At 60.7% G+C, this 27,070-nt stretch overlaps 3 protein-coding genes across 15 annotated transcripts in view; 2 read left to right on the top strand and 1 right to left on the bottom strand.

Moving 5' to 3' along the window:
- The window catches only part of PIEZO1 (piezo type mechanosensitive ion channel component 1), a 66,088-nt gene extending 59,941 nt beyond the window's left edge, over window positions 1-6,147 (top strand). For all 3 annotated transcript variants that reach the window (XM_046683776.1, XM_046683777.1, XM_046683774.1), the window contains 15 exons: window positions 63-321; window positions 389-577; window positions 760-1,060; window positions 1,194-1,317; window positions 1,413-1,560; window positions 1,644-1,858; window positions 2,006-2,164; window positions 2,247-2,394; window positions 4,080-4,268; window positions 4,439-4,531; window positions 4,629-4,801; window positions 4,874-4,996; window positions 5,328-5,407; window positions 5,505-5,694; window positions 5,767-6,147. In XM_046683776.1, coding sequence (XP_046539732.1) covers window positions 63-321; window positions 389-577; window positions 760-1,060; window positions 1,194-1,317; window positions 1,413-1,560; window positions 1,644-1,858; window positions 2,006-2,164; window positions 2,247-2,394; window positions 4,080-4,268; window positions 4,439-4,531; window positions 4,629-4,801; window positions 4,874-4,996; window positions 5,328-5,407; window positions 5,505-5,694; window positions 5,767-6,016 — 2,641 coding nt within the window. In that variant the 3' untranslated portion in view covers window positions 6,017-6,147. The remainder of the gene's footprint in view (window positions 1-62; window positions 322-388; window positions 578-759; window positions 1,061-1,193; window positions 1,318-1,412; window positions 1,561-1,643; window positions 1,859-2,005; window positions 2,165-2,246; window positions 2,395-4,079; window positions 4,269-4,438; window positions 4,532-4,628; window positions 4,802-4,873; window positions 4,997-5,327; window positions 5,408-5,504; window positions 5,695-5,766) is intronic.
- Window positions 6,148-6,302: 155 nt separating this feature from the next.
- Window positions 6,303-14,484, bottom strand: CTU2 (cytosolic thiouridylase subunit 2). Of its 11 annotated transcripts, none has more exons than XM_046683780.1 (15): window positions 14,356-14,484; window positions 13,615-13,689; window positions 11,310-11,388; window positions 11,036-11,095; window positions 9,775-9,835; window positions 9,214-9,323; window positions 8,728-9,032; window positions 8,490-8,625; window positions 8,161-8,292; window positions 7,523-7,614; window positions 7,255-7,358; window positions 7,012-7,153; window positions 6,770-6,836; window positions 6,608-6,666; window positions 6,303-6,519 (listed from the first exon to the last, which is right to left on the bottom strand). In XM_046683780.1, the coding sequence occupies exons 1-15, from the start codon at window positions 14,418-14,420 to the stop codon at window positions 6,444-6,446; spliced, it is 1,563 nt and encodes a 520-aa protein (XP_046539736.1). In that variant the 5' UTR covers window positions 14,421-14,484; the 3' UTR covers window positions 6,303-6,443. The 11 variants fall into 11 exon arrangements, 8 of the variants coding, with proteins under 8 accessions (XP_046539736.1, XP_046539734.1, XP_046539735.1 ...); XR_006891705.1 differs by having other exon boundaries at window positions 6,437-6,519; window positions 6,770-6,856; XR_006891706.1 differs by having other exon boundaries at window positions 6,437-6,519; window positions 6,770-6,850.
- A 79-nt stretch (window positions 14,485-14,563) lies between these two features.
- On the top strand, window positions 14,564-25,208 carry RNF166 (ring finger protein 166). The gene is made up of 6 exons (XM_046684173.1): window positions 14,564-14,789; window positions 20,194-20,350; window positions 22,041-22,153; window positions 22,694-22,808; window positions 22,959-23,066; window positions 24,054-25,208. The coding sequence occupies exons 1-6, from the start codon at window positions 14,635-14,637 to the stop codon at window positions 24,117-24,119; spliced, it is 714 nt and encodes a 237-aa protein (XP_046540129.1). The 5' UTR covers window positions 14,564-14,634; the 3' UTR covers window positions 24,120-25,208.
- Window positions 25,209-27,070: the final 1,862 nt, after the last annotated feature.

The following is a 27,070-nucleotide window of genomic DNA, read 5'->3' as shown; positions in this document are numbered from 1 at the left end:
TGCGCTAGGCTGGCAGACCGGCCTTTGCGGACACGGCGGGGGCCTGAGTGTGGTCCCCGCAGGTGCCTGCGCATCCCGGAGCTGGAGGAGGCCGAGCGGTTCGCAGAGGGGCAGGGCCGGGTGCTGCGGCTGCTGCAGGCCGGGTACCAGTGCGTGGCCGCCCACTCGGAGCTGCTCTGCTACTTCATCATCGTCCTCAACCACATGGTCACCGCCTCGGCTGCCTCCCTCGTGCTGCCTGTGCTGGTCTTCCTGTGGGCTATGCTGTCCATCCCGCGGCCCAGCAAGCGCTTCTGGATGACGGCCATCATCTTCACCGAGGTGGGTGGTGACCGGAGGGGCTGGGGTGGGGGCCCGGCCCTGCTGTGCTGACCCCTCTCCCCTGCAGGTCACGGTGGTCACCAAGTACTTGTTCCAGTTTGGCTTCTTCCCCTGGAACAGCCACACGGTGCTTCGGCGCTATGAGAACAAGCCCTACTTCCCGCCACGCATCCTGGGCCTGGAGAAGAGCGACAGCTATATCAAGTGCGACCTGGTGCAGCTCCTGGCCCTGTTCTTCCACCGTTCCCAGCTGCTGGTGAGCACCACGCGCCTGGGTGGGCGGGCACCTTGCGAAACCCCTCCCGCCCCCGAGCTGTCTTCTTCCAGGAGGCAAAGCGGATGTCGTGAGGTCCAGGGTGGGCCTGGCCGTCTTGCCTGGTCCCAGGGCTGCCCAGTGTGGCCACGTGGCCTCCTCATGGCCCTCCTTCTCCTACACAGTGCTACGGCCTCTGGGACCACGAGGAGGAGCCGCTGTCCAAGGACCATGACAGGGGCAGTGGGAAGAAGGGGGCTGAGGAGGAGCCGGCCCTGCTGGGACTCCAGACTGAGGTGGGCACGGGGCCCCAGGAGGAGCCAGGGGTGGCTGTGGCCCCCATCGAGGACGACATCCAGGTGGCAGTGAGTGACGGGCCCCCAGAGTCCCCAGTGGACCTCAAGCCCCGCGACAAGAGGCGCATCAGTCTGCGTTTTAGGAGGAGGAGGAAGGAGAGCACAGGGCCCAAAGGCCTGGCAACCACTGGTATGATGGCCCTGTCCACCCACAACCGCTGCTGGCGGCCCTGGGGAGCTCCCTGTACTCAGTCTGCTAGTCTGTAAAGGGGGTGATGTGAGCCCCCCGTGGACTTTTGTCATCAGTGGCTGCCCCCCTACAGAAGCCGAGGATGGGGAACAGGAGAAGGAGAAAGCAGCAGCCACAGGGAGAGAGAAGAGGCAGAGCCGCCCCAGGGAAAGAGTGAGGGAGGCCGGGCTCCGGCTGCAGAGCTTCTGCCTGTCCCTGTGAGTGATCCAGCCTGGGAGCGGCCAGGGGCCGTGGGGCAGGTGGGAGGCACAGAGGCGAGCGCCAAGCTGACCACCACCCAACACACCCGCAGGGCCCAGAGTGTGTACCAGCCCCTGCAGCGTTTCTTCCACGACATTTTGCACACCAAGTACCGTGCGGCCACCGACGTGTACGCCCTCATGTTCCTGGCTGATGTCGTTGACTTCATCATCATCATCTTCGGCTTCTGGGCCTTTGGGGTGAGCCAGGGCTCGGGGCCATGGTGTGCGCAGAGCCCAGTGACTGTCCCGCCTCCCCCTGACATCTGTTCTCCCGGCCACAGAAGCACTCAGCAGCCAGGGACATCACGTCATCCCTGTCAGATGACCAGGTGCCCGAGGCCTTCCTGGTCATGCTTCTGATCCAGTTCAGCACCATGGTGGTCGACCGTGCCCTCTACCTGCGCAAGACGGTGCTGGGCAAGCTGGCCTTCCAGGTGGTCCTGGTGCTAGCCATTCACATCTGGATGTTCTTCATACTGCCTGCTGTCACCGAGAGGTGGGCACCAGGGCCTCTGGCCCTGCCCCAGAGAGACATACTGGCAGTGCCTGGCAGAGCTGGGGTTGGGTCCGGGGACCTTGGGGCTCTGGCCCCCAGACTTGGGCGGGTTGCCCTGACCTGGCCTTCCTATTCCGTCTCACTCAGGATGTTCAGCCAGAACGCGGTGGCCCAGCTGTGGTACTTTGTGAAGTGCATCTACTTTGCCCTGTCCGCCTACCAGATCCGCTGTGGCTACCCCACCCGCATCCTCGGCAACTTCCTCACCAAGAAGTACAACCACCTCAATCTCTTCCTCTTCCAGGGGTGAGTGTGGGCCAGGCCGGGGGCGCGAGGAGCAAGGATGCCCTCCCTCGGGCCCTCCTGACAGTGCCCTGGCCTTGGGCAGGTTCCGGCTGGTGCCGTTCCTGGTGGAGCTGCGGGCTGTGATGGACTGGGTGTGGACGGACACCACGCTGTCCCTGTCCAATTGGATGTGCGTGGAGGACATTTACGCCAACATCTTCATCATCAAGTGCAGCCGAGAGACGGAGAAGGTGCCGGGCCCAGAGTGGGAGTACGAGGGAGGGCGGGGACAGTGGTTACTCCCTGCTGGGGCCAACATGCCGCGGTGCGAACCACATGGTGCTCAGAGCCCACATCAGCATGAAGGCAGAAAGCCACCGTGGGCCAGAAAGGGCATCTTTTTGAAACTCCTCCCAGCAGCCAGAAGAGGCTTCTTAGGAGAGGGATGGTGAGCTGGGCCCTGTGGTACAGGCAGTTGGCAGAGCGGCCAGAGCAAATGCCCAGAAGAGGCCTAGCCTCTAGGCTGTGGGTCATGGCGTGAGGTGGGGCACTGAAATGTCAGCCAAGGGTTTGTCAGTTTTTAGCAGCTTTATTGAGATAATTCACACAGTGCGAGATTTTTCTCATTTAAGGTGTGCAATTTGGTGGTTTCTGGCATATTCACGGGGTGGTGCCACCATCTCTACAGGCAGCTTTAGCACAGGCTCATCACCCCAAGAAGAACCCCGTCCCCTCACTGCCCCAGCCCCCCGCCACTGCCATCTGCTTTCCACAGACGTGCCTGTCCAGCCAGGTCACAGGCACGGGGTCTCCATGTGTGGCCTTTGGGTCTGGCTTCTTTCACTCAGCGTGTTATCAAGGGCCATCCGGGCTGCAGCCTGTCTGACTCCACTCCCTTTCGTGGCTGAGTCGTATTCCATCGTGTCAATGGGCTGCACTTTATCCAGCTCTTCCAAATGTCGATGGACACTTGGGTTTGTTTCTCCTTCTTGATTATTGTAAAAAATGCCACTAAGCACACTCGTGTACAAGATTATGTGGACAGTTTTCTTTTCTCCTGGGTGCATACCCAGGAGTGGGACTGCTGGGTCACATGAGCACTTTAGGTTTCCTTTTTTGAGGAGCTGCCTCAGTTTCCCATGGCCACTGCCCCATCGACATCCCACCAGTGGCATACACGGGTCTGATTCCCCACATCCTTGCCAATACTTGTGTGATTTTTCCTTTTAGCCATCCTGGTGGGCTCTCACTGTGGCCTTGATTTCCATTTCCCCCACAGCCAGTGACACGGAGCATCTTTTCCTGTGCGTTTTGGCCATCTGTGCATCTTCTTTGGAAAACCATCTATTCAGATGCTTTGCTTGTTTTGTTGAGTTGTAGTTCTTTATCCTGAACACTAGATCTTTATATTTTTTATAACGTCCAGTTTAATTTTTTTCTTTTGCTGTTTGTGCTTTTGGTGTTAGATCTGAGAACATTCTGCCACATCTAGCGTGACGAACATTTGCCCATAAACGTTTTTTAGGTCTTACATCTGAGTTAGTTTTTGTATATGGTGTCAGATAGGGGTCCAAACTTCATCCTTCACATGTGGGTGTCCAGCTCTCCTGGCACTATTTGTTATAAAGGACGTCCTTTCCCACCGTGTCCTCTCTCAACGTGAGGGCTTGTTTCTGGGCTCGCAGTTCGATTCTGTATCTGTCCCCAGGCAGGGCCACAGTCTCCACTGCCACAGCTTTGCAGTTTTGATATGTGGTTGAGGTCTGACTTTGTGGGGCCACTGGGTGACCTGAGCCCATGGCCGTGTGAGGATGGGAGGGGCAGGGAGGGCAGGGTCTGGACAGTGCCTGCCGCCCCGGAGCAGGATGGGGGCAGGGCGTGGGGCAGCAGGAGACAGGCAGAGCTGAGCGGGTGGCCTCTGCCACATCCCCCCCAGAAATACCCGCAGCCAAAGGGGCAGAAAAAGAAGAAGATTGTCAAGTACGGCATGGGCGGCCTCATCATTCTGTTCCTCGTGGCCATCATCTGGTTCCCACTGCTCTTCATGTCCCTCGTGCGCTCCGTGGTTGGTGTTGTCAACCAGCCCATTGATGTCACTGTCACCCTCAAGCTGGGCGGCTATGAGGTGAGGGGCAACCTGTCTGTTCCAGCCAGGGGAGGCAGGGGACAACGCTGCGTGGGGGCTCCTCTGCTTTCTCATCCTCACAGACTGTGAAGAGTACTGTATGGGTGCTGGGGGCAGAGGCCGGGGAGGCTCCCCCAGTGCCATATGGCCCATCCCGTTCCCACTCCTAGCCCCTGTTCACCATGAGTGCCCAGCAGCCGTCCATCGTGCCCTTCACAGACCAGGCCTACGAGGAGCTGTCCAGGCAGTTTGACCCCCACCCAGTGAGTGAGCCCCATGCTGGGTCTGCCTGCGGGGAGGCAACAGCCTAGGGGAGGGGTGGCCTGGCCACACCCCACTGAGGTGCCACCCTGTGCCCAGCTGGCCATGCAGTTTATCAGCCAGTACAGCCCTGAGGACATCGTCACGGCTCACATCGAGGGCAGCTCTGGGGCACTGTGGCGCATCAGCCCACCAAGCCGGGCCCAGATGAAACGGGAGCTGTACAACGGCACCACCGACATCACCCTGCGCTTCACCTGGAACTTCCAGAGGTGCGTCCTGCACTTGGGTGGGGCCTGGGCAGGGTGTGCCCTGCAGTGGGTCACACTGTCCCCTGCTTGCAGGGATCTGGCCAAGGGCGGCAACGTGGAATACACCAACGAGAAGCACACCCTGGACCTAGCCCCCAACAGCACTGCGCGGCGGCAGCTGGCCAGCCTGCTCGAGGGCACCTCGGACCAGTCAGTGTGAGTGGGGGCTGTGGGGGCACCCAGAGGGCTGGGCCAGGGGCCAGCCCTGTGACACAGTGGTTAAGTTCAGTGCACTCCACTTTGGCAGCCTAGGTTTACAGCTTCGGATCCCAGGCACAGACCTATACCACTGGTCAGCCACGCTGTAGTGGTGTCCAACACATAAAGTGAAGGAAGACTGGCACAAATGTTAGCTCAGGGACAATCTTCCTCAAGCAGAAAAAGAGGAAGATTGGCAACAGAGGTCAGCTCAGGGCAAATCTTCCTCAGGAAAAGAAAAAAAAAAAAGGGCTGGGGCAGGCCTCACCGACTGGCCTCCTCCCCACAGGGTCATCCCCAACCTCTTTCCCAAGTACATCCGTGCCCCCAATGGGCCTGAAGCCAACCCCGTGAAGCAGCTGCAGCCCAGTGAGTGTGGGCAAAGGGGCTGGGGGCTGGGGCTGGGCCTCGGCCCTATGAGAGGGTGGTGGCCTGTGGCCCTGACGGTTTCCCGGCTTGGACCCAGATGAAGAGGCCGACTACCTCAGTGTGTGCATCCAGCTGCGGAGGGAGCTTGTGGGCTCGGGGGCCGCTGGCTTCCTTGAGTGGTGGGTCATTGAGCTGCAGGACTGCCAGACCGACTGCAACCTGTTGCCCATGGTCATCTTCAGTGATAAGGTCAGCCCGCCCAGCCTGGGCTTCCTGGCTGGCTACGGGTAAGTATGTGGCACGGGGGCCAGGGTGTGCTCTGGGCGGCAGCCCCCAGGACTCACCACCCCTGCCCACAGGATCATGGGGCTCTACGTGTCCATCGTGCTGGTCATCGGCAAGTTCGTGCGCGGCTTCTTCAGCGAGATCTCGCACTCCATCATGTTCGAGGAGCTGCCGTGCGTGGACCGCATCCTCAAGCTGTGCCAGGACATCTTCCTGGTGCGGGAGACGCGGGAGCTGGAGCTGGAGGAGGAGCTGTACGCTAAGCTCATCTTCCTGTACCGCTCACCCGAGACCATGATCAAGTGGACCCGCGAGAAGGAGTAGGAACCAGCTCCTCATGCACCGTGAATGAAGGAGCCGCCCGGCAGGCCGGTGGGCAGCGTTCCTCGGGCCACAGGAGCAGACACCCCAGTCCAAGGCCACCAGCTGTGACATGTCCACCCGGCCCACTGAGCCCTAATGCTGCTGTCAGAAGGAAGCTGTGGCCCCTCCACGGCCCAGCGCAGGACTGCTGTCCCTTCCCGTCATCCCTGCTGGGCCCAGTGCAGCCCACGGCCGGCTACACTGGGCCAGGGAGCCCGGCCCTCCCTTTCCCACGCGTACTGTAGAGTTTTCTAATTAAAAAACATTTTTATTTATACAAACGGACAATCACATGCCGTCTGCCATCCTTGCCTTCCTGCTCTAGCGTGGCAGAGGTCCCAGCCCTGGCACCCTGGGTGTCTCTGGTCCAGGACACTCGTCCTCAGGCTCAGCTCTCGCCAGTCTGCGCCTCATCATCACTGTCCTCAACCAGGTACTCCTGGATCTGCTGCTCGATGCAGGCCCTGGGGAAGCAACTGGGTGGGAAGTGGCCCCGCAGGCGCTCCGCCCCAAGGCCCCCCAGGGCTCCCCGAGCAGAGTGGGCGTTGGTACCTCTGGCTGCGGAGCCGGGCCTCGGCCAAGATGTAGGGCGGCAGGGGGTCCAGGGAGGGCTGCAACAGAGAGCCGACGTGGGTGAGCCAGTGCCCACCTGCCCCCCTCATGCCCTGAAGGAGGACTTCCCATATCCCCAACACACGGAGGGTGTCCACTCACCAAGTCCTTCATGTTCACGCGGCAGCCGTAGCACAGCTGCTCGATGACGCGGGCTCGGGGGTCCTCCCTGCGAGAGCAGAGCTGCACCTGTGTGCCCGGTCGTGGCCCTCAGCGAGGGGTCCGCGGGCGCAGTGAGGGAGCGCCCTGCCCCAGAACATGTTCCTGAGGTGTCCCCCTGCTCCCGCCCCCCGTGCAGCTACAGGGGCCAGCCATGGGGTGGACAGGACGGGGCAGGGACTCACCTCTCGCAGGGCCTGGCCCCCCCACAGCAGCCCTGCACCCGCCCCATCCCTGCAGAACAGCAGGGTGCAGTGGGCGGTGGGGTGGGGGGCTGCGTCTGGGACAGATGCAAGGGAGTCTGAGCCCCAAAAGCCGTGGCACTGTCTGCAAGTAGAGAGGAGCTGAGGGGACCAGGGGGCTGCTGAACCCCAACACCCACTCGCCAGTGCCCTCCTCTGAGCACCCTGGGGAAGGCAGACACAGACCAGCAGTGTCGATGTCCAGTGCGCACATACAGAGCAGGCAGCGGGGGCCAGGGGGACTGGCAGCACAGCCATCCCTGGGGGCCTTAACCAGCTTCTCACTTGTCCTGGGGGCATGGGGGATGGGGCACAAAGGCACTGTCACCACTTTACTCCCACCCTGGCCTGAGCACCAGGAAGATGGGCTCAGCACCCCACACCCCTTCGTTTCCCTGCCCCACAGGCCCACGCGCACACACACACACGCACATGTGCACACACAATCACACACCTGTACACAGTGCTGACTGTGGAGGGGAACTGGTCCTGCAGCCTGAGCATAAAAGCCTCCATCAGCCGGTGAATGCTGGCCTTTTCAGGGGCCTAAGGACAATTGGATGCGGAGCTGCAGGAGTGGCCCCAGTGCAGAGGGGTAGCCCCCAGGTCTGGTCAAGGGGCCACCTAGAGTCGGGGCCGTGGGCTTCTCTACACTGTCGGCCCAAGAGTCTACCGTGTCGGGCGGGGTGAGTGGGGCACCCACTCCTAAAATATCCCTGTCGTTACACACTTTAAGTTGTTAAAATTATGTAAATATAAATTGTCCCTGACAAAGATCGTCCTGCCCCATCGTCCCCTCCTCCGTGTCTACGACCCCCAAGCTGAGGACCTGGCCTTCCCAGGGACATGGGCACCAGAGGCCGGCTACCTCCTCTCCCTGAGAGCCCCTCCTCCTCAAGGGCGCCTCCCCGCCAAGGCATGCGGCTGCCCTGTGTGTGCTCCGAGAGTGCTGGGAGGCACTGCTAGGACACCAGGTAGTGGGCACTGGGGCGAGAGAGCTGGTGTGGACACAGCTCGGGCCACCAACGGTGTGCCAGTGACCTCTGACTCCAGGCTAGAGGGGAGGCCTCCCGTGTAATCCTTGCGGCTCACCTTGGTGTCGAGGGCTGGCGTGAAAACGGAGGGGACGGCAAACAGGTGGTTGTAGAAGGCAACCTCCTTCAGCGTGTGCTCGCGCATGGGCCGCACTACCACCACGTCGCCATGCCGCTCGTCTGAGAAGCCCTGGAGGGGCGGGACATTTCTCACCACACTCAAGTGAGCAGGCTCAGAGCTCCCCTCCCTCCCTCCCAGCTGGGGAGTCACAGGCTTCCCCACTCCATGTGGGCGACCCCAGGACTGATTCACGAGACACTACTTTCAAATGAAAGGGCCAGAGGTGTGACAGCAGGAGGGGCCCCTGGTGGCCTGCACGCACGTACCGTATCCCAGGCAAGGAATGCCCCTCTCCCCAGTGCCAGGCTGGTCATGAGTTTGATGGCCAGGCGTGTGCAACTGTCTCCTGTCATCACCTTGGAGTAGCCATGGGTCCGGGCCACATGCAGGATCAAGTGGGTCCTACAGAGCAGGGCAGGGGGGTCTCAGGAGCCCAGGTGGGGCAGGGGCAGGCCCAGGCCCCCCGTGGGAGTTGTCTCAAGGGCCTGGAGGGGCGGGGCTCACCGTAGTGCCTGCAGAAGCTCCTCCTTGGCTGTCAGGGTCTTCACGGAGTCAAAGAGTCTGGACAGAGCCTCAGTCTGGGCAGCTGTGGGTGGCCTATCTGGGCTCTGGGGGTTCTGGGGATCCTGGGTGCAGGGCCAGCTCAGCTGTTCCTCCCCTTGGGCGAGGCTGGGGCTGTCCCCAGCCCCTTCAGCCCCCAGCACATGCTGCTGCTGGAGGAAACTGTCCACAGCTGCCTTATAGGCCCCTTCAGTCTCCACTGGCTCCTGGGCAAAGCAGCGCAGCACGGATGGTGGCAGGTCAAACACCTTCCAGGGCAGAGGAGGATGGGGGAGAGAGCATGAGGCCCAGGCCCACCTCTCTACATACTGGGGAGAAACAGACCCAGGACGGGAGGCCCAGGGACTGGCTCCGACAAGCAGGCACATGCCCCTCGTGGACACCCAGGGGTCACCTCCAGTGGCCTTTAACAGGGACAGGCACACCCACCTCTTCTAAGGCGACAACATGCCATGGGAAGCCAACGGTCTGCAGGATCAGCTTCATCTCGGCCAGGGTTTTTGCTCTGGCCTCTGGGCTCAGGCCACAGGCTGCTCCCTCTGAAAAACACAGGCAGAAATGAGAGTCCTGGCTGACAGGAGAAGAACCCCAGCAGGTGAGAGAGGGCCAACACCACAAAAGAAATCCCACGAGGCTGTGCTCTGCAGGGTGGCAGTTTCTGTAGAAACCACAGGATGCTGAGCCATCTTCCTTGGGGACGTTTTTGGGGGACGGGGGGGCATGACTGACCTCAGCACTAAAGACCGGCCTGGGAGCCCACCCCACAGGAGCGGGTGGAGGGCTTACTCAGTGCCCATGACCCAGTGGGCAGAGGCTCCTGCCCAACTCCAATGACGGTGTGAGACTTAAGACAGTAGCAGTGCTGTCTGTTGCAGGACATGTGCGCTGTCTTCAGAAGGGCACCCACCAGGGCCGTGGCGGGGGCACAGCGCCAGCTGTTTCAGCGAGGCCTACCCCAAGCAGCCAGGGACGAGGAACAGCCATGCATACCATCAATACAGACGATCCCTGGCACAAAACGCAGTCTTTTGGCAGATTCTCGACTCAGGCCCTGGAGGGGGAAGGGACAAGGCTTCAGCCTCATGGCCAGAAGCCATGCGACACTGTCCCGGCAGGGACCATTCTCCATCTGGACTGAATGCCCTCCAGGAAAGGGCGGTGACCCCCACCCGTTGTGGACCAGGTGCCAGACAGGCCCCATGGGGAGGCCACACAGCCTGACTCGCTTCACAGCAGCCCTGCCTGGGCATCTTCGCTCCTCCTAGTAAAACCCACCCCTCGCCAGTGTGTCCCTACCTGCTATCAATGCCCCAGGGGAAGCCCCCTGTTCAAGCACCTCTGACGACTCAGAATGGAACAGAACAACGTGGAAAAAGGGAGGCATCGCTGATCACAGGGAAGAGCAGTGCCAGGTGCGGGACAATGACCCAGGGGAGCAGGCACTCATCTCACACTGTCTGGCCAGGTTTAGAGGACTGTGAGTTGAGAGCAGAAAACCAACTAGAGAAGTCCCCCCTGGAGGCCTGGGCCGCCTCCTGTACCCTTGCTACTGCCACCCTGTGGCTGCACCCTCTTCCCCAGCCCCTCTAGTCTGCGTCCCGCTCAGGGAGTGCAGATAGTCCCTGTGTGTCCCACCCCCAGGTTAAGGCCTCCAAGGTGCCGCAGTGCCATCGGGAGAAGCCTGCCTCCCACACTTTGAGCTGGGCCTGTGGACGCCCAGAGCGCAGCCCCACACTCAGCCCCACTTCACTCTCCTCTCCCCGCCTCGCTGCCAGCTGCCCTCTCCACTGACACGCTACTCTCTTCACTGCACCCAGCAGCCCCCTGCTCACTCGGGTCTCCCCTCGAACCTAAGGACACTGCTCCAGGCTGGGCTGGGCCCCTCTACATCCCCCAAGGCTCCCACTCATATTTCACTGTCTTGTCCCAGATACACTCCCAAGAGCGAGAGGAGCCCCATGGCCTCCGAGACACAGTGAGTGGTGCTCTGCCATGCTGCGAGACCCATTTTCCAGCGACTATGTTTCTTCGTAGTCAAGCAAGTGGACAGAGCACTAAACGGCTGTGTACTCCAGATGCAGTTTTCGGTTTGTGTACCTCTTGTATGCACATCCGAGAACCCCTTGGGCAACCCAGCTGGGGAATGGGCCATTCTCTCTAGCCTCAAGCAAGAGCCCCTTGGTGCCGGCCCCCTACCCTGGAGGTCAGTGGGGCGGCAGCCTGGGCCCTGGAGGATGGTGTGGAAACGCACCTCAAGGACCTGCCAGACCATGGAGCTGGACGAAGGCCCTCCAGACCACGCCAGGAGCACCTGAGGGAGAAGGGACATCACTGGAGGCACTGCATCTCCAATACGAGTGTGCCACCCCTGGGGACGCCCTGGATGTGAGCCCACCCTCAGGACTCAGGTGTAGGACAGCGGGAGGGGCTAGTGGGTGCAGCTGGGACAGGCCACCTGCGGGAGGGGTAGCAGGGGCTGAGAGCCAGGGCCCAAGGGACCCCCCAGGAGTCACCCCGCACTCTACCTTCTCACCCGGAAAGATCAGCCGGTTCTTCCCAAGCACGGCTCTGAACTTGTGGATGTAAAACGCCTTGAAACAGTCCCTGCAACACACCCCCCAGCAGCTGCGGCAACACAGCCCAGGCCGCCTGCCCTCCACACAGAGATGGGCAAGCTGCTCACACCTGCCTCTCTGAACAGCAGCCTAAGTTTCCACTTGGTTACGTTTTCTTCTGTTAGCAACTTCCATCTTTAAAAGCAGCATCTTGACGCTGAGGCTCCACGCAGAGACCAGCAGGGGAGCCAGAGTTCAGCAGTTCTCGCCAGCTGTGGCTGCCCCAGGATGAGCCTCATGCCACATGGGGAGGCCTGCCTGGGTCCCCCCCCAATCCTCACCAGTATGAACCAATGCCTGAGGGGCCCAGAGCCCAGGAGCCACCTGCACCCACAAGTGCTCAGGAAGATGCAGCTGGTGGAACGGACAGACACAGGTATGTGTAGGGTGAGGCCAGCATGACCCACCCTCAGCAGAGTCAATGATCTGATCCAGGACCCCCACACAAGAAGCACCAGCTCTCAGGGGGAGAGGGGAAGCACTGAGCAGGCTGCAGGGGGTGCCCAGGGCCCTGAAGCCCCACACTGGCTTCTCTTTAGTGCGCTGAGCCCACCTGGACCAAAAATGCTTGGGAGGCTCCTGCAAATGCAGAGTCCTGGGCTCTTCCCCAAACCCACAGAATCAGAGCTTCCAGGGCAGGTCTTTGGAATCTTCATTCTTGATAAACCTTCCAGCTGGTCCTTAGGCTCACCAGGTTAGAGGTTCTTAGCCTTAGCTGCACATTAGAACCACTCAGGCCAACTGCGTGAGAATGTATAGGGGCGAGGCCTGGGTATCTGCATTTAAAAGCCCCCCTAGAAATCCCAGCAGGCAGTCAGGGGAGAACAGCACCTCCAGTAGAGCGGTGGACAATGCTGCAGGAGAGCTGCCCTGGCCCTGTCTGGCCTGTCTACCCCCTCCTTCCTGTTCAGACACACTGGTGTCCACAGCAATCCCCCTAACGCTGAAGAGGCACCTCTCAAGAGGGGCCAACCAAATACCCCAGAGTCCTCTGCAGACAGTAAGTCAACTCAGCGTTCAAGAGCAAAATGCCAGGGCTCCAGGGACCCCAGGTGACCAGCCACAGGAAGTGACTTCCAGGAAGGTCGGGGTGTGGTGAGGCTCCCTGAGCACACACAGACGCACTCTCCCTGGGGGCCAGGCCAGGGTTGCCCACCCGTGTTGATCCTCACAATCACTGAGGAAACTTGCTCAAAATCTAGACTGCCAAAGTCCACAACCTGGAAAGCCAGCTTCTCACCTTCTCTTGGGACCAACAAGCACAGGAGGGGAGCCCTGGGCCAGGAGCCCTGCCAGCCTCACCTGAAGCCACTGCAAACTCTCTTCTTATCAGAGTCTCCAGGCAGACTGGGGCAATCGTCATTTTCACATGCCCCAAGTGGTTAAAACCTAACGTGTATTTGCTGGTAACACACATCTCATTCTACTGGGCACCTGAGAGACCGGCAGGGATGAGTTTTTAGGAAAACAGCTTAATCCCATTAGTTTCTCTCTTGTAACATTTTAGAAAGCAGAATCCAAGACTCTTGGAAACCAACTTAAAAACGTGAGCCAGTCACTCATTCAACAGACGTTTGTTTGCTATACAAAGCATGCAACATCACCAAGAATTAACAGGGATAAAATGGGAAACAGGCTCTGCCCTCATGGAGCTACAAGTCCAGGGAATGTGACCAGACATTGGAAGAGTGATGATTCAAGGATGATGGAACAGGGCCACAAGAAACCTTCAGGCAAAATGGAACATGCTTGTGCCCAGGCCCCTCTGGAAATAAGCCTCTGCTCCTGTCTGAAGACCCCCCCGAGCTGGTGGAAAGCTGGAGCTCTCCTTCCATCCCTCTATCCCTCACAAGTAAAACAGGCCATCACCCAGAGCACCTGCCCAGGATGCTCTAACCTGCCGTGGATGTGTTCCAGCTGCCAGGAAATGCTCATCTCACCCACACCTCACCCCACTCTCACTCCCACTCTCCCCAAAACTCCATCATATACCTTCCCGCCACCTGACCCACAGATGGTTGATGAGAGAACATTACCCATGCAGGGAACCACACTCCTCCCACACACCAGGGTCTCCCGGAGCAACATTACAAGTAGGAGTAAAGTGACTTAATGCTTTTAAAAGCAAGAATTACAGTTACATAAATGGGGGGCAATCCTGGCTGCTGAGTGAGATCGTGTTTGCCAAGGTCTTCTCCCCACCTCCAGGCCTCACCTGCAGAAGGCATCTCCTGCTCGGATCACCACGACAGGAAGGCCTTCCTTGCACTTCACACACTTCTGTTCACGGCTTTGGAGACATGGAAAGAAGAGAGAACAAGAACACAGACTACACACCCCTTCCAGCAGCCTTCGGGCATACTGGTGGTTTCTCACCCCAAGCGGGTGTACGAGAGAGAGGTCAGACTGGGGCTGTACACACACAAACGAAGGCTTGTGTCTTATCCAAACTACCAATCTGAAAAAAGACAAGGGCCCTGAGGGTAATTTTGTCTGTTAAAGCCGGCACAGGGCACATAAAGTCCACCTCTCAATCTCTCAAGAGATGGCACGAAAAGAGAGACAGTTTGCGTGGCCTGGAGGGGAGAAACGGAGCAAGTGGGTGGAAGCGACAGTGAGATCAACTTTCTCTCCCAGTAAGAACAGCCTGGTCGGGGGCGGAGCCGTCCCCACCGGCTACAACAACTAGAGATGCGAGCGAGCAGTGGAAGTTCCTTCCTGGGATGTTCACCACCGGCTTCACAGCCACGCCCAGGTTGCTGCGCAGCGAGGTTCAGCGCCCACCCTCCCCGGGGACCCCTGGACTCCTGGGCCCCGGCCTCAGCGACCTCTAGGCTTCCCGGAGCGCCGCGCCCGGGACTGATGGCAGAGCGCAGGCCGGGCCCTCGGGGCAGGGTTCGCCACCAGCGGGGAGCGCCGGGCAGAGGAGGGGCAGGTGCGGTCGCCCAGCTCTTACCCAGGCTGCCGAGGCGGGGGCTCCTCGGACGCGGGCTCCGCGTAGTCCTCGCCCACCTGGCACATGGCTGGGCCGGGTCGCGCTGGAGACCGCGGTGGCTGCAGCTGGTCGCACGCTGAGAACGTCACGGCCGCGCCGTCGCGGCCGTGACGCGAGGGACGGAGGCGGGGCGCGCCCTAAGGACGTCATCGCGCCGCCGTCGCGGCCGTGACGCGCGGGCCAGGCCGGGCCGGGCCGGGCCGGGACAGGGGAGGCGGTGGCGGCGGGCCTGGCCCCGGGATGGCGATGTTCCGCAGCCTGGTGGCCTCGGCTCAGCAGCGGCAGCCGCCGGGCGGGTCCGCGGGCGGCGACAGCGGCCTGGAGGCGCAGTACAGTTGCCCCATCTGCCTGGAGGTCTACCACCGGCCGGTGGCCATCGGCAGCTGCGGCCACACGTGAGTGCGCCGGCCTCCGGGAGGGGAGGGGTCGGCGGCCCGGCGCAGCCACGGCGCCCGGAGGACGCGGGGCCCGGGGTTGCCGGGCTCCCTGCACAGGCCGCCCCTGCCCTCTGGGCGCGTTCTCCAGCCTTAGCCCAGCCCCCTGCCAACCGGTCGGCACATGGGGCGACCTGCAGCCCTGCCGGGCCTCGCGGTCCTCGGGGCTGCTGACGGCTCGGCGGGCCTCCCCAGGTACCCAGAGGGCAGCAGGCGCGACCTCTGCGCCAGTCGCCTTCGATTCAGTTTCGTGGAGACTGGGGCCGGCAGTTGTAAATAAATGCCTTGTGGGTTTTGCTGTCAACTCTTGTTCAGACCGCTGTCTGCTTGTCTTGACTGCAGAGTAGAGGAGTTCCCTAAAGTTAGGAGAGGGGCTTGTTTGGATCCGGTGCTGTTTTCTTTTGGTGGAGAACTTGGGCCACTTGGATCACTGAGCAGCTAGGCAGGCTGGACCTCAGGGGACTAGATGCCAAGCACCTTGCTAGGGTTTCCAGCTGCACCAGGGCCCACTGGGGTGTTTTAGGAACAGAAACCTGAGGATGTGGCTCTCCTCCCAGCTGAGAGCTATACTCAAGTCTTCTCAGAGCTGCCAGCCTGGTTGGGAGGGAACCAAAATCAGAGTGTCTGATTCCCCCAAGTGGCTGAATAATACAGCGCTGGAGTGAAATGAGCAGGGGGAGGAGAGGCGGCAGGAGGGCTTGGCTGCCAGCAGAGCTGCTGAGGCGGCGGGGCTGTCACTCCAAGGAATTGGGCTAGAGGTTCACCTAGGCTGGTAGGAGGTCCCAGAACATTTTGCAAACAAAAGCAGCTGACTTAGGAGGCTCCTGATGCAAAGAGGGAGCTGGAACTACTGGCTAGTTGTGTGACTACTCTGCACCCAGGGAGGTGGCAGGGACAGTGTCAGGATCCAGGAAGCCTTCACTTTCCTTCCTCCGGTGTCAGGCAGCACAGGTGCTAACCCATACCAGGAGAGCACTGCCGACTTGTCCTGAAGGGCACTGCGCCTCTCGCTCTTTCATGCTGCTTGATGTTTTGGCAGGGCCTGACAGGACCTCCTTCTTGTAAGCACGTACTAGTGGGTGTTTGGAGGTGTGTTCTGCCTCTCCCAGTCCCTCAGTGAGAGACCTGTAAGGCTTGTCCTGGGCCTAAGAAATCCTTTCCTCAGCTTTGGGTGGTGTCCCCTTGGCATCAGCACTCACCCAGCCCTGGGCTGCAGCGTTTCCAGTCTCTTGGTCTGCACAAACTTGTATATTCTATCTTTTTTTTCTCCAAATAAGTCTTTTCTTAAAATGTGGTTTTCAGAGAGCAGAGCCACACAGAGCTGTTGCGAAAGCATGATTTCCTGCAAACCCCTCCCCCTGCCTTCCTCGGCAGAGTCTGACCCCTCCCCCTGCCTTCCTCGGCAGAATCTGACCCCTGGTCTGGTGGTGAGACGGTCCTGCGCAAGCCTCTTCTGGAGCGTCTGCCTTAAACAGACCTTCTCCCTGGATCTCCTCGCTGGTTTTCCTGGCTATTCTGTCTCTGACTCCTACTTTCCCGAGTCCCTTGTCCAGTGTCATGAAGGCATGTGTGCACATGAGCACAGGTTCAAAGGCTCATGCCTTTCCTTCAAAGAAAGTTTGCTGGTGGTCTGCTTATTTCTCCTCCACGGCCACCTGATTGTCAGCAGTTTCCTTCCACAAAGTAGAGTTTCTGGTGGTGAGAACAGCCTCGTATGGGTCGGGTCCCCTGCTCTAGCACCGGGACCGAAGAACAGGAGCCAGGGAGAGGATTTTCGAGCAGGAGCCCAGGGGCAAGAGGCCCTTCAGCTTAGCTTGTGGAAGAGCTCCCGGGAAGGGGTCGGGGACATCCGCAGCAGTGAGCCGCATCCAGAACAGAAGCTGCAGGGCTGTTTCTAACCCTCTGGTGGGCCCTCCCCCAGCTCATGTTTGTTTGGGGCTGGGCTCAGCCCCAGGCTGCCTCTGGCCTGTATATCTTTTCTTTTATTCCCTCCAGTCCACGTTGTCACATTTTTCCCTCCAGCTAACTACTCTACTTGCAGTTTGTTAACGAACAGAGGTCATGAAAATTAAAAGGCTTGTGTTTAAGGGGAACCATGAGGAGTGGTAAAGTAGATGGTTTCCGAGTACTGCCTGCATGCCATGGCCCTGTGAGGCAGGTACTGTCATTATTTTTTTGTGCAAGGAGAATGAGACACAGAGAGGCTGAGTAAAGTTCCTGAGTGTCACCACAAAGCCAGGGTTTGAGCTTGGGCAATCAGGCCTGGGCCGGCCTCTTAGCCACTCCCCCCACCCCCTTCAGCGCCCCCACCACCTTGAACTCCTGCAGCAGTGACCACAGAGACCCTGGGGACCACTGAGCCTGTACAACCCTCTGCTTGCCAGCACCCAGGCCAACAAGCTGGCTTCCCTGGGTGGGATCCCAGAGGCCTCAGGAGCTTCTGTCACTTCCTGCTTGGCCATCGAGAGCACAGGCCTTGGTCAGGGCGCAGAGAGGCCTGGGCCCACAGGCGGCTCATGTGGATCTGCATGTGGGTGAGCCGAGTCAGCTGGGCCAGGACGTGAGCGATTGAGAGACCGCCCGGAAAAGGTTTTGAAAGTTGGCCTCTGCTGCTTGGGATGGCTCTGGGTGCCCAGGGCCTGGCCTGCTTGCCTTTCTCTGAGACATTGGCCCGTCCTGGCGCACCTGTGTCTGCAGGAGGCCAGGACAGGAGTGAAACACATTGGTGGTGCCGCTGTAGCCAGGAGTCCACGTGGCGGCCGTCTGGCTGCTCCAGCTGTACCCATGAGTCTGGCGTGGGAGAGCAGACTCCTCAGCTCCTCAGCTGCCTCCTTCAGCTGAGAAGCTGCTCGGCACCAGCCCCTTGGGCAGACGCTGGCAGGAACCTCCTGTTGGAGAAGTGGGCACTGCTTGTCTGCTGCAGCTCTCAGCACACCGTGGCGATGATGCTGGAAACTAGGCCGTGAGCTGGGCTGCCACATGGACACCTGGTTCTGCCTCTGACTCCTCAGGGACCATGACACGGAGACAGGCAGTACTGTGGGGTGGGCAGGCAAGTCCAGGGGTCATGCGGGGGCTGTGGATACCTCCTCAAGATGCCGAAGCTTCCCTGCCTCCTCCTTCTGGAGGCACCCTTCACTCCAACCTTCTGTGCATTTCCCCAGGGATGTACCCTTCCTGAGGCCTGTCTGGGACCTTGCCTTCTGCTCATGTGGTGACTCATCCCCCAGTGGCTCCTGTGGCCTCTTCTGTGTGTGTTTTCCACAGCTTCACTGAGATACAGTTTCCTCATTTAAAGTGTACAACTTAGGGGTTCCTAGTATATCCACAGCATTGAGCAACCATCACCACAGTCAATTTTAAAACATTCTTTACCCCAAAAAGAAACCTCGTTCCCATTAGCAGTCAAACTTCATGCCACCCACCCCTCACTGGCAGCCACTGATCTGCTTTCTGTGGATTTGCCTGTTCTGGACACTTCGTGTAAATGGAATTGCACAGTGTGGCCCTTTGTGACCGGCTTCTTTCACTGAGTGTCACGTTTTCATGGGCCATCCGAGTGGTAGTGGCTCAGCACTTGCCTCCCTCTGTGGCTGAGCAGTAGCCCAACATGGGGACAGGCTGCATTCTGTGTGTCCGTCACCCATTGAGGACACTGGCTTCTTCTCACTCTTGGCTCTGTGGCTGGCGCTGCTGTGAGCCCTAATGTGGGTTTTCATGTGACCTCCCAGGTCTGACCCTCTTGCCAGCACTTTCCTCCAGCGATGGGGTGAAGTAAGAGGCCTCCCCTGGCTGTTTGGCTAATCAGGTCCTGGGGTCCGTGAGGGGGGCAGCCCTGGAGTCCTCGCCAGAGCGCCAAGGGGTGGGTGCGTGGGTGTCTCCCGTGCATGCTTATGGGTGGTGCCTGGCGAGCCCTCACCGGGGGAGGTGGTGACAAGTGGGCCGACCTCCTTATGCTGCAGGAAGAGGGGTGTCGGAACTCTGCTTTCTCATGGGCCTCAGGCATCAGGCTGAGCTGGGCCTTCTCTCTGCAAATGTTAACACGAGCAGTGACAAGCCAGGTGGCGGCTGCACTGGAAGCCAGCATGTAGGAGGAGGCCTAGCAGGCGGGACTCTGGATCGCCCTCAGCTGCCTTCTCTTGAGAAGGAGGTGAAAATCTGATGGCAGAGAGAACGCTGATCCCTTAGCTTAGCTAAGTCTTCTGTACACTTGGGAACATTCCCACATCCCCTGTGTCCCATACAGCTCTTGTCCCCACCCACGGCCCAGCCTGCCTAATGCACAGGTAGGAGTAGAATTGTGCGCACCCAGATTTCTTGCAGATTTCTTGCAGTCTGCGAAGTTGCCACCTTTCTTGTGGGTCTGGGCCTGATCCCCTTCCTGTGGCTGAGGATGCTCTTCTGGGGCTGTGGAGGCCCCATTTCAGTGTCTCCACGTCCCCAGTCCCACGTCGCGGCTGAGCAGTCCCCACAGCAGTTCCTATGAAGCTGGAGTGAGGTGGTCCTGTGCTCAAGCTCTTTCTCCCTCTTGCTCCCCACTGGGAGTTCTGGAGCCTGGTGTCCCCTGCTGACCGCCTCTTCTCCCGCCCAAGCGATGAGCATGCTTCTGCAGCGTGGGGGTGGGTGTAAGTACAGCACCGTGTCACTGCTGGGGCCGCACACACGGGACTGCTAGTACCTATATCCTGCCAGCCAGCCGTCCTCGCAGCTTGGCATCTCAAGGACCAGTTCAGGAGCTCAGGGCAGCGAGGAGCCTCAGGTGCTGGGTGCCCAGGGCCGTCATCGTCACTGCTTGGCGGAAAAGAGCCTGAGCACAGCCCCTTCTGTCACCAAGCCTCTGCTCAGGCCAAGCCAGAGCCCTTCCTGCCTGGGGAGGGGGCACTGTCCCAAGGCTGGTGACACTACCCTGCCAGCTTTGGCCCTACCCTGTCCCACAAGTCCTGGGCCCCAGGGCCGGCAGTTCTTCTCCCACCATCGTTAGTGATTTTACTCCTCAGGGCTCAGTGAGTAGAGGGCCTCCAGGGTCCCCCTGTGCTGTCCCTGCGTCCCCTTAACCCCCTGAGGTGTTGTCCTCTCTGCATGGTGGTGAGATGGGCAGGCTGAGCCCAGACCTACTGCAGCCAGAGCCCTCGCTGGGACCAGGGCTGGCACAGGTCCTGGAGAGGCATGGCGGGGAGGGGACCCCGGTCATCTTTTAGTCAGAGATGCCATCCAGCCAGTGGGACTTGGGCACACAAGTGACCATCTCTAGCAGCCTGCTGTTGACACCATTGGGGAGCTGCCTCACGTGCGCTGGAGCAAGAGGGTGGTTAGCGAGGACCATGTGACCGGCGGCCCTCAAGCTCATGTCCCCCACCCCCTGCAGGTTCTGTGGGGAGTGCCTCCAGCCGTGCCTGCAGGTGCCGTCCCCCCTCTGCCCGCTGTGCCGCCTGCCCTTCGACCCCAAGAAGGTGGACAAGGCCACCCACGTGGAGAAGCAGCTTTCGTCCTACAAGGCACCCTGCCGGGGCTGCAACAAGAAGGTACCCCGCCCCACAAGGCTATCCTGAGGCCGGGTGGGAGCTCTGGCCAGGCAGCTTCAGGCCCAGTCCTGCTGTCCAGCAGAGGAACTGGGCGTGGGCTGCTTGTCTTTCCTGTGGGACCTGTGGCTCCTCTCAGGCCCCTCCCCCACCGCATTGCTCACCGCTTATGGCTGCAGGTTCCCCACCCACATCACGTCCCCACACCCCACTGCCTGGCCTGGGCTCTGGGTCGCTCATGTGTATTGGGGCCAATGCAGGGACACGATCTAAGCTGAAACCCACCCTATATGCAGCCTCGACACCCTAGTGACCTGTCCACTGCAAGCCATGCCACTGAGGGGAGAGCCATGACGGTGGTACGGTGTGTGTCACAGGCAGCTTGAGAGCATCTGGTGTGCTGGGCGCCTGTAGCTCATCGTGGCTCTCAGTGCCCCCCATTCACCCCCACAGCTCACCCACCACCCTCCCTACACCCAGTGTGAGGGGTGGGGAGGCCTCAGCCCCGGGAGCTGATTTTGAATTTCCATTGTCGGACTCTGCTGTCTCGGGTTAACAAGTTCCATCAACTTGGCACAAAAGGGAGCAACCCCTGGTTGCTTTGTCCTAAAGGTCAAAGGTCTGAATGTCCAGGGCCTGCCCTGAGGTCCATGGTGAGGGGGCTGCTGTGGCTTCCTGCAAGCTGGCATGCCACCCCCTCCCTGGCAGGCTTCTTCCCCCAGACAGTAGAGCAGACCAGAGTCCTGGAGTTTCACACGCGAGGCAGCCCTGCCCTTTGCTGCAGCATTTTCGGTTCTGTCCACTCGCACACGTACGCAGGGCCACGGGGCGGGCCTGGGGGGGCGGGCTTCTCCCAGTGTCCGCCAGCCCTGGGCAGAGCTGGGAGCCTGGCTGCTATTGGAAGGACCTTCTCCTGCTGCCCCAGAGGCCTCACCCGGGACAGGGCCCCATGCGCTCATGGAGGCAGTTGTCCCTCCTCGGCCATCCCTCGCCACTTCCTTGGTTCTGTGAGGTGGTTTCTTTTTGTGAGATGTTGACCCCAGCTTCTTGGCATTGGTGACATGGCAGAATTGGTGGCGTCCACTCCCCAGGGAGGGTTTACCCCGTCTCTTCCTTCTGGTCATTCACCTGCATCTGCCCGAGGGTCCCCGCGCCAGCTCTCCGGAGTCAGTGCTCCCTTCCCCTGCCCTGTTCTGAGCCAGCTTTCCCCCTCGGCCAGCATGCATGACTCGGGCTGCCGAGGAGAAGGTTGTGCTGGGGTGGGTCCAGTTTGGTTTGGTACTTTCGGTAAGGAGTTTTGTCAGACATTGAGCTGTCTAAAAGGATTTTGTATGTTGGCTCCCATTAGGAAGGGATAAATGCCCTTCCTGGTCCCCCATGGACCATCCCTGCCCTTCTGCAGCTCCCCGAGGGCCCCACTAGGGCGTGCTCCTGTCCGGGGCTGGTGGCTGGACGCCTGCCTCCTGCACTGCCACACCTTGAAGCTGTGAGCACCTGCTGCTGGACGGAGCTTGGCGGCCCCTCTGGGTCCTGGCCTGTGTCTCCCTCCCTCAGCGTCTCTTCTCTAGCAGGGACACGCAGCCCCTGAGAGAGGCCTCCAGGAACCTGCCCTGCCTGCTGGTCGTTCCCTCGCCCTCTGCAACCTGAGGCCTTGGCCTCCACTGACCCCCATCCCCCACCTCTCTCTTCCCAGGTGACGCTGGCCAAGATGAGGGTACACATCTCCTCCTGCATGAAGGTCCAGGAGCAGATGGCCAACTGTCCCAAGTTCGTCCCCGTGGTGCCCACGTCCCAGCCCATCCCCAGGTAGGCCACCCTGCTGGGGGTGCTCAGGGTCCCTGTCCCTTGTGGGGACAGCGCCTGGCCTGCGTTGCTGGGTGGGGGCAGTGCAGCTCCACCCTGAGGAGGTAGGAGGAGCTGCTGCATCCCCTCTGTGGAGGTTCTCGCCACCCTGTAGGAAGGGGACCCTGAGGAGGGCCCAGGCGCCACCTCCCAGCAGGAAGTGTGGCCCCCAGAAAGGCTGGGGCTGGACAGACGCCTCCTCTCAGGGCAGGCGGTGGAAGGGCAGTCCTCCCCCTGCTTGCACAGGCGTGTGGGGAAGGGGAGGGACTGGGAGTGGACTGGGTGGCGAGTGGAGCTCCAGAGCGGTCGCAGTGGGGTGTGCAGGGGGGAAGCAGAGTGCCCATGGCAGCCGCAGTCCTTGGCACTTTGGCTGGGCCTCCTTCCTGCCCGTGGCCCGGAGCCCACAGAGGGGAGGGCACGGCAAGCCTGTGATGGGGTCGGGGCAGGCGGCAGGAAGGTGGGCAAGGCTGGCCGGGCCACCACTCACACTCCCCACCCCCGCAGCGCCATCCCTAACAGGTCCACCTTCACCTGCCCTTACTGCGGTGCCCGCAACCTGGACCAGCAGGAGCTGGTGAAGCACTGCGTGGACAACCACCGCAGCGACCCCAACCGCGTGGTGAGCACCTGCGCCTGCCGCGGAGCCTGCCCCCTGCATCCAGGGGTGCCTGAGTCCCACTGTCCGCCCACAGGTGGCCCTCCTGGGACCCCAGGGTGGAGGGCTTGCTCCCAGCCCCGAGTGCGGCTTCACCCAGCCCCCCTGTTGCAGGTGTGCCCCATCTGCTCAGCGATGCCCTGGGGCGACCCCAGCTACAGGAGCGCCAACTTCCTACAGCACCTGCTCCACCGGCACAAGTTCTCCTACGACACCTTCGTGGTGGGTGTCTCCCTACCCATAAGCAGCCTCAGCCCCAACAGCTGCCACGAAGCTGGACGCGGAGGCTCCCCTGGCTCCTGTGGGAGCTTCCTGTGGTGGGGTGCTATGGCCATCAGGTCCGCGTGGACACCAGGGGCCTCGGGACCTTGGGTCTGCACAGAGCAGTCCCGTGACGGCCCCTTTGTTCTGCGGGGTCCCTCACCACCGGGCAGCAAGCTCACTTCACATGGAGCCCTTCCGGGAGAGGCGGCCACAGCTACAGCAGCCGTGGCAGGGTCACCATATCCCCAGCCCTGCACAGTGGCCTTGGGACAGAGAGTACCTTGGTACCTTTAGTGGGTGACAGGCTCCCTCAAGGTGCCTGTTAGAGATGAGCTAGAGGGACTCTCATCCCATGGAAGGACCTCTGGCTCCCTCCCTCTCCAGCTGCAGCAGGTCAGCCCTGCCCTCCCTGCCCTGTCCGTCCTGTCCGTCCAGTCCCCCTCCAGCCTCCAGCCTCTGGGCGCCAGGGCTGGTGAGATTAATCGCTCTCACTTCTGTCTGCCCGGGTCCTCATTGTGAGGCTGTGAAGATTCTGGCTTCTCTGCTCATCTCAGAACCCTGTTTTTGCAGTGTTCTGAGATGAGAGAACAGCTCTCGTCCCACGTGTCCTCACAGACCCACTCAGCCTCGGTCGCTGGGCGAGCTGTCTGCTGGGGACACGCTGCACGGCCCGCGCTGCCCTCGGGGGATAAAGACCTTGGGAGAAGCCAGATGTTGCCCCCACATGTGGGCAGCACTTCAACATCCCACCAAGCAGTTGCTGCGTGACCCTGGGGACTCGGCCTGGGCTGTGACCTGGGTCGTGCTGCAGGGAGGTGGGGAGACTGGAAGTGGTAGCGCTAGTCTGGGGTGACCGGACAGAGGAGGTAGCTCTGAGAGGCCACCAGCACAGCCGGCTCGCCCGGCCCTTGCGTTCCCCTGGCCCACTCCACTTCTGTCTTCCAGGACTACAGCATCGACGAGGAGGCCGCCTTCCAGGCTGCCCTGGCCCTGTCTCTCTCGGAGAACTGAAGGCGCAGCCCAGCCACCGGGACCAAGCGCTCCTGCCTCGAGGGACAGGGCTGTGCTGGCTCTGTGCGGCCCAGCGCCTGCACGGGACCGCACCTCGTGGGCCAGGTGGAGCCTCCGTTGTTGCAAGAGGAGGGGTCCCCGAGCCTACCAGAGGCCGGCAGAGACCACGGTGCCCTCGCCGTCAAAGGACGGCTGCCTGTGCTCCTGGCCGAGCGTCGCTGGTTTCTTCGGTGCTTCAGGCTGAGCAGGCGGCCCTCGCAGTGCCGGCCTGTGGGGGCTGAGAGCAGCTGGCTGTCTGTCTGTCTCAAAGCCATGATGTCCTCCCCATGCCGGGAGGACCCACTGCTGAGCAGGGAAGCGTGGGAGGGGTCCGAGCTGCCCACCAGGCCTCTGGCAGCACCGCCCCCTGTGCCCTTGGTACTGGCTTTGTGATACCTGGAGATCCTGGCACTTTTTCTATATTATCTGGTGTGATGACCTTTTCACATTTTATAGAGCAAAGACAGAGCAGTTACTCTTCCTATTGCAATATCTGTGTTTGATTAGGAACAATAGTATTTTTATGGAACATTTACAAAATTATATTTTTTAAAAAAACAATCAAAAATAAGCAGTTTTGGTCTTGGTGCAGGGGAGGGAAGGAGAGACGGGGCAAACGCTGCAGCTGAGATGAGCTGCAGGGCATCACTTGTGCGCAGGACCGAAGTGGCCGCGTCCCCAGGTCACCTCACCGTTCTCCCGGGTTCCTCTGGTCAGCCTGTCGGTTTCCCTTTGATAATAACCAGGAAGAAATCTCAAAGCCCCCGGCCACTTGCAGCGGCTGGGTCTGCTCTGAGGCCTCCCCAGTGGTGCAGAGGCCTCCTCCTGCCTGCGGTCATGGCCTCGGCCCCACTGTCGTGTTTCCAAAGCTGACCACAGCCCTCCTCAGGCAGGGCCGCCCCTAGCAGTGGCAGAGCTCGGGGGCCTGGTCGGGGTGGGCCTGGCCAGTGGTGGGTCCAGCCAGAAAGCACTCATCAGTACTCGTTCGGTTCATGGCATAAATTATTGCTGTCTTTAAAAAAATTTAAATAAAATGTTTCAAAGCATCTATAGCAGCCTTGACTGGCAGGTTTCATGCTGCGAATGTTGAACACAGGGGGCTGGTTCGCAGTTGCTGCAGCTCCCTGTGCTGAGGGCTGCAGGTGTGCACCCCCCCCCAGGCCGTCCCGACTCAGAACGCATCTGGCTTCAGGGTCACCCGTAAAGAGAACACAGTGGCCAGGAGGGGCGCTGTCGGACAGCTGTCCTGCCTGTGATGTTCCGAGGAGCTGAGCTGCCCCCTGCCAGCTGGTCCTGCCAACTCTCCTGGGCCTTTGCTGGCCTTGGTTTCCCTCAGCCTGTGCTCTCACTCCTGGCCTGCTTTTCTCTCTCCCAGAGCACATCCTATTTCTTGAACCACATCTGGTCCCCTGGAACTTCCGCAAAGGTTTGCTGGGTGTTGGTGCCTTTCGCTTCCTTCCTCGTCCTCAGGCTGGCAGGGTGGGCACTTCCTGGAATCCCTCGGCTGGGGCAGGTCTGGATGGGGCCGGTTCTGGGGCCCACAGGTGCCTTAGTGGCCTTTGGGGTGGTCTTTGGGACTCCGTTGATGTGAAACCTTGGCGCCCCAGCCATGGTCCTCGCATGGCAGCCCCTCTCCCCCACTGCTGCCTCTTGGTGCGCCACAGCCCACCTGGCAGCCTGCCTGGTGCCCCAGCCTGTGCTCTCAGCCCTCGAACCTGGAGCCTCACTCGAATGCTGGAGCATTGCACGGAGCTGTTTAGACATCGGCACCAGGACTTCCTGTGAAACACCCAGCCAGGAATGGCACTTGGGGCCACCATCAGTGCCACTGACCCCTGCCGTTCCCAAGTCACCGTGGGCCTTTAAAAGCCAAGAAAAATCACCTGCTGGCCAATGTCTTGGCGTTTGGTCAGCGAGCCACACTCCTGCCATGCTCTCCACTATCCGTTGCTAGTCTGGTTCCCCAGGCAGGGCTATGTTCTGGTCCATTCCTCTGAGGAGAAGCCGGGTCTCCTGAGCTTGAAGCCTCCACAGGGCTGGGCCAGCAGCAGTGTCCACAAGCAGTCACTCGAGGGGGAGCTGTGATCTGGGCGGGTTGCCCCCTTGAGAAGCAGTCAGCCTCAGACACCTTTGTTAGGAGCCACTATCCCCACCTCGCCTCTGACCACTCTCTGACCCCACTGGCCATGGACGCCAGGCTCCAGGGTGCAGCGGAGCTGCAGGCCGGCCTGTCCTTTCCATTGCCTTCCAGAAGGAGGCCTGTGATGCAGCAAGTCCTAGGGGAGCCATCCGAGTCCAGTCTCAGCTTCCCCCAGGGCTGATGGGGCAGGAAGGCCGGTGCTGTAGTTGAGCCCCTCCTGCAGGAGGCCAGGGGAGCTGGGCCCCCGGACCTTAGCCCCTAGGGAGCCAGACCCCCTGCCTGACCTCCCGACCGCCTGCCAGGGACATGGCCCCCAAGTGCAGACCCAAGGCCACATCCCCAGGGCCTCATTGACGGGGGTGAGGGACCAGGGTCTGTCAGCACCGGGGGGAGCCTCAGGATGGCCCTGGCCAGTCACCCAGGGGACCCGGTGCCAGTTTGGACAGTGCTGGGACCAGCTGGGCACTGGACGCCAGGTGCGGATGCTTCTCCCTCCCTCTGTGCTGCCCCCATCTCCTCTCCACCCTCCAACTCGGCGCCTTCGTCCCCTCATGAGCCTCCCAGCGCGCCCGGCAGTCCTAAGCACTGGCCTCTCCAGGGCCAGCTGTACATCCTCTGGTGCAGGACCCTTGTTGCTTCTTCCCTAAAGCTGCCAGCACATCCTGCATGGAACATGCAGCAGCTTTGGTTCTGGGCCGCCCACGTGGGCCTGTGTCCCGTCGCTAGTTAGGCCCCGAGCCCTCAGCCCTGAGAACAGGGCTGCTGTCAGCAA

This window comes from Equus quagga, chromosome 13 (assembly GCF_021613505.1).
Source record: "Equus quagga isolate Etosha38 chromosome 13, UCLA_HA_Equagga_1.0, whole genome shotgun sequence".
In the NCBI taxonomy this organism is placed as follows: Eukaryota; Metazoa; Chordata; class Mammalia; order Perissodactyla; family Equidae; genus Equus; species Equus quagga.
The sequence above is the reverse complement of the archived record's forward strand: the minus strand, read 5'-3'. Positions and strand labels throughout refer to the sequence as shown.

Excerpts from the sequence above, each read along its gene's own strand:
- RNF166 (XM_046684173.1), top strand. The coding sequence starts at position 14,635 with ATGGCGATGTTCCGCAGCCTGGTGGCCTCGGCTCAGCAGCGGCAGCCG. Across the intron at positions 20,351-22,040 it reads GCCGGGGCTGCAACAAGAAG|GTGACGCTGGCCAAGATGAG; the intron begins GTACCCCGCCCC and ends CTCTCTTCCCAG. Across the intron at positions 22,154-22,693 it reads ACGTCCCAGCCCATCCCCAG|CGCCATCCCTAACAGGTCCA; the intron begins GTAGGCCACCCT and ends CCACCCCCGCAG.
- CTU2 (XM_046683778.1), bottom strand. The coding sequence starts at position 14,420 with ATGTGCCAGGTGGGCGAGGACTACGCGGAGCCCGCGTCCGAGGAGCCC. Across the intron at positions 8,293-8,489 it reads CATTCCTTGCCTGGGATACG|GGCTTCTCAGACGAGCGGCA; the intron begins GTACGTGCGTGC and ends CCGCCCCTCCAG. Across the intron at positions 6,520-6,607 it reads GCCCGGCTCCGCAGCCAGAG|GGCCTGCATCGAGCAGCAGA; the intron begins GTACCAACGCCC and ends TTGCTTCCCCAG.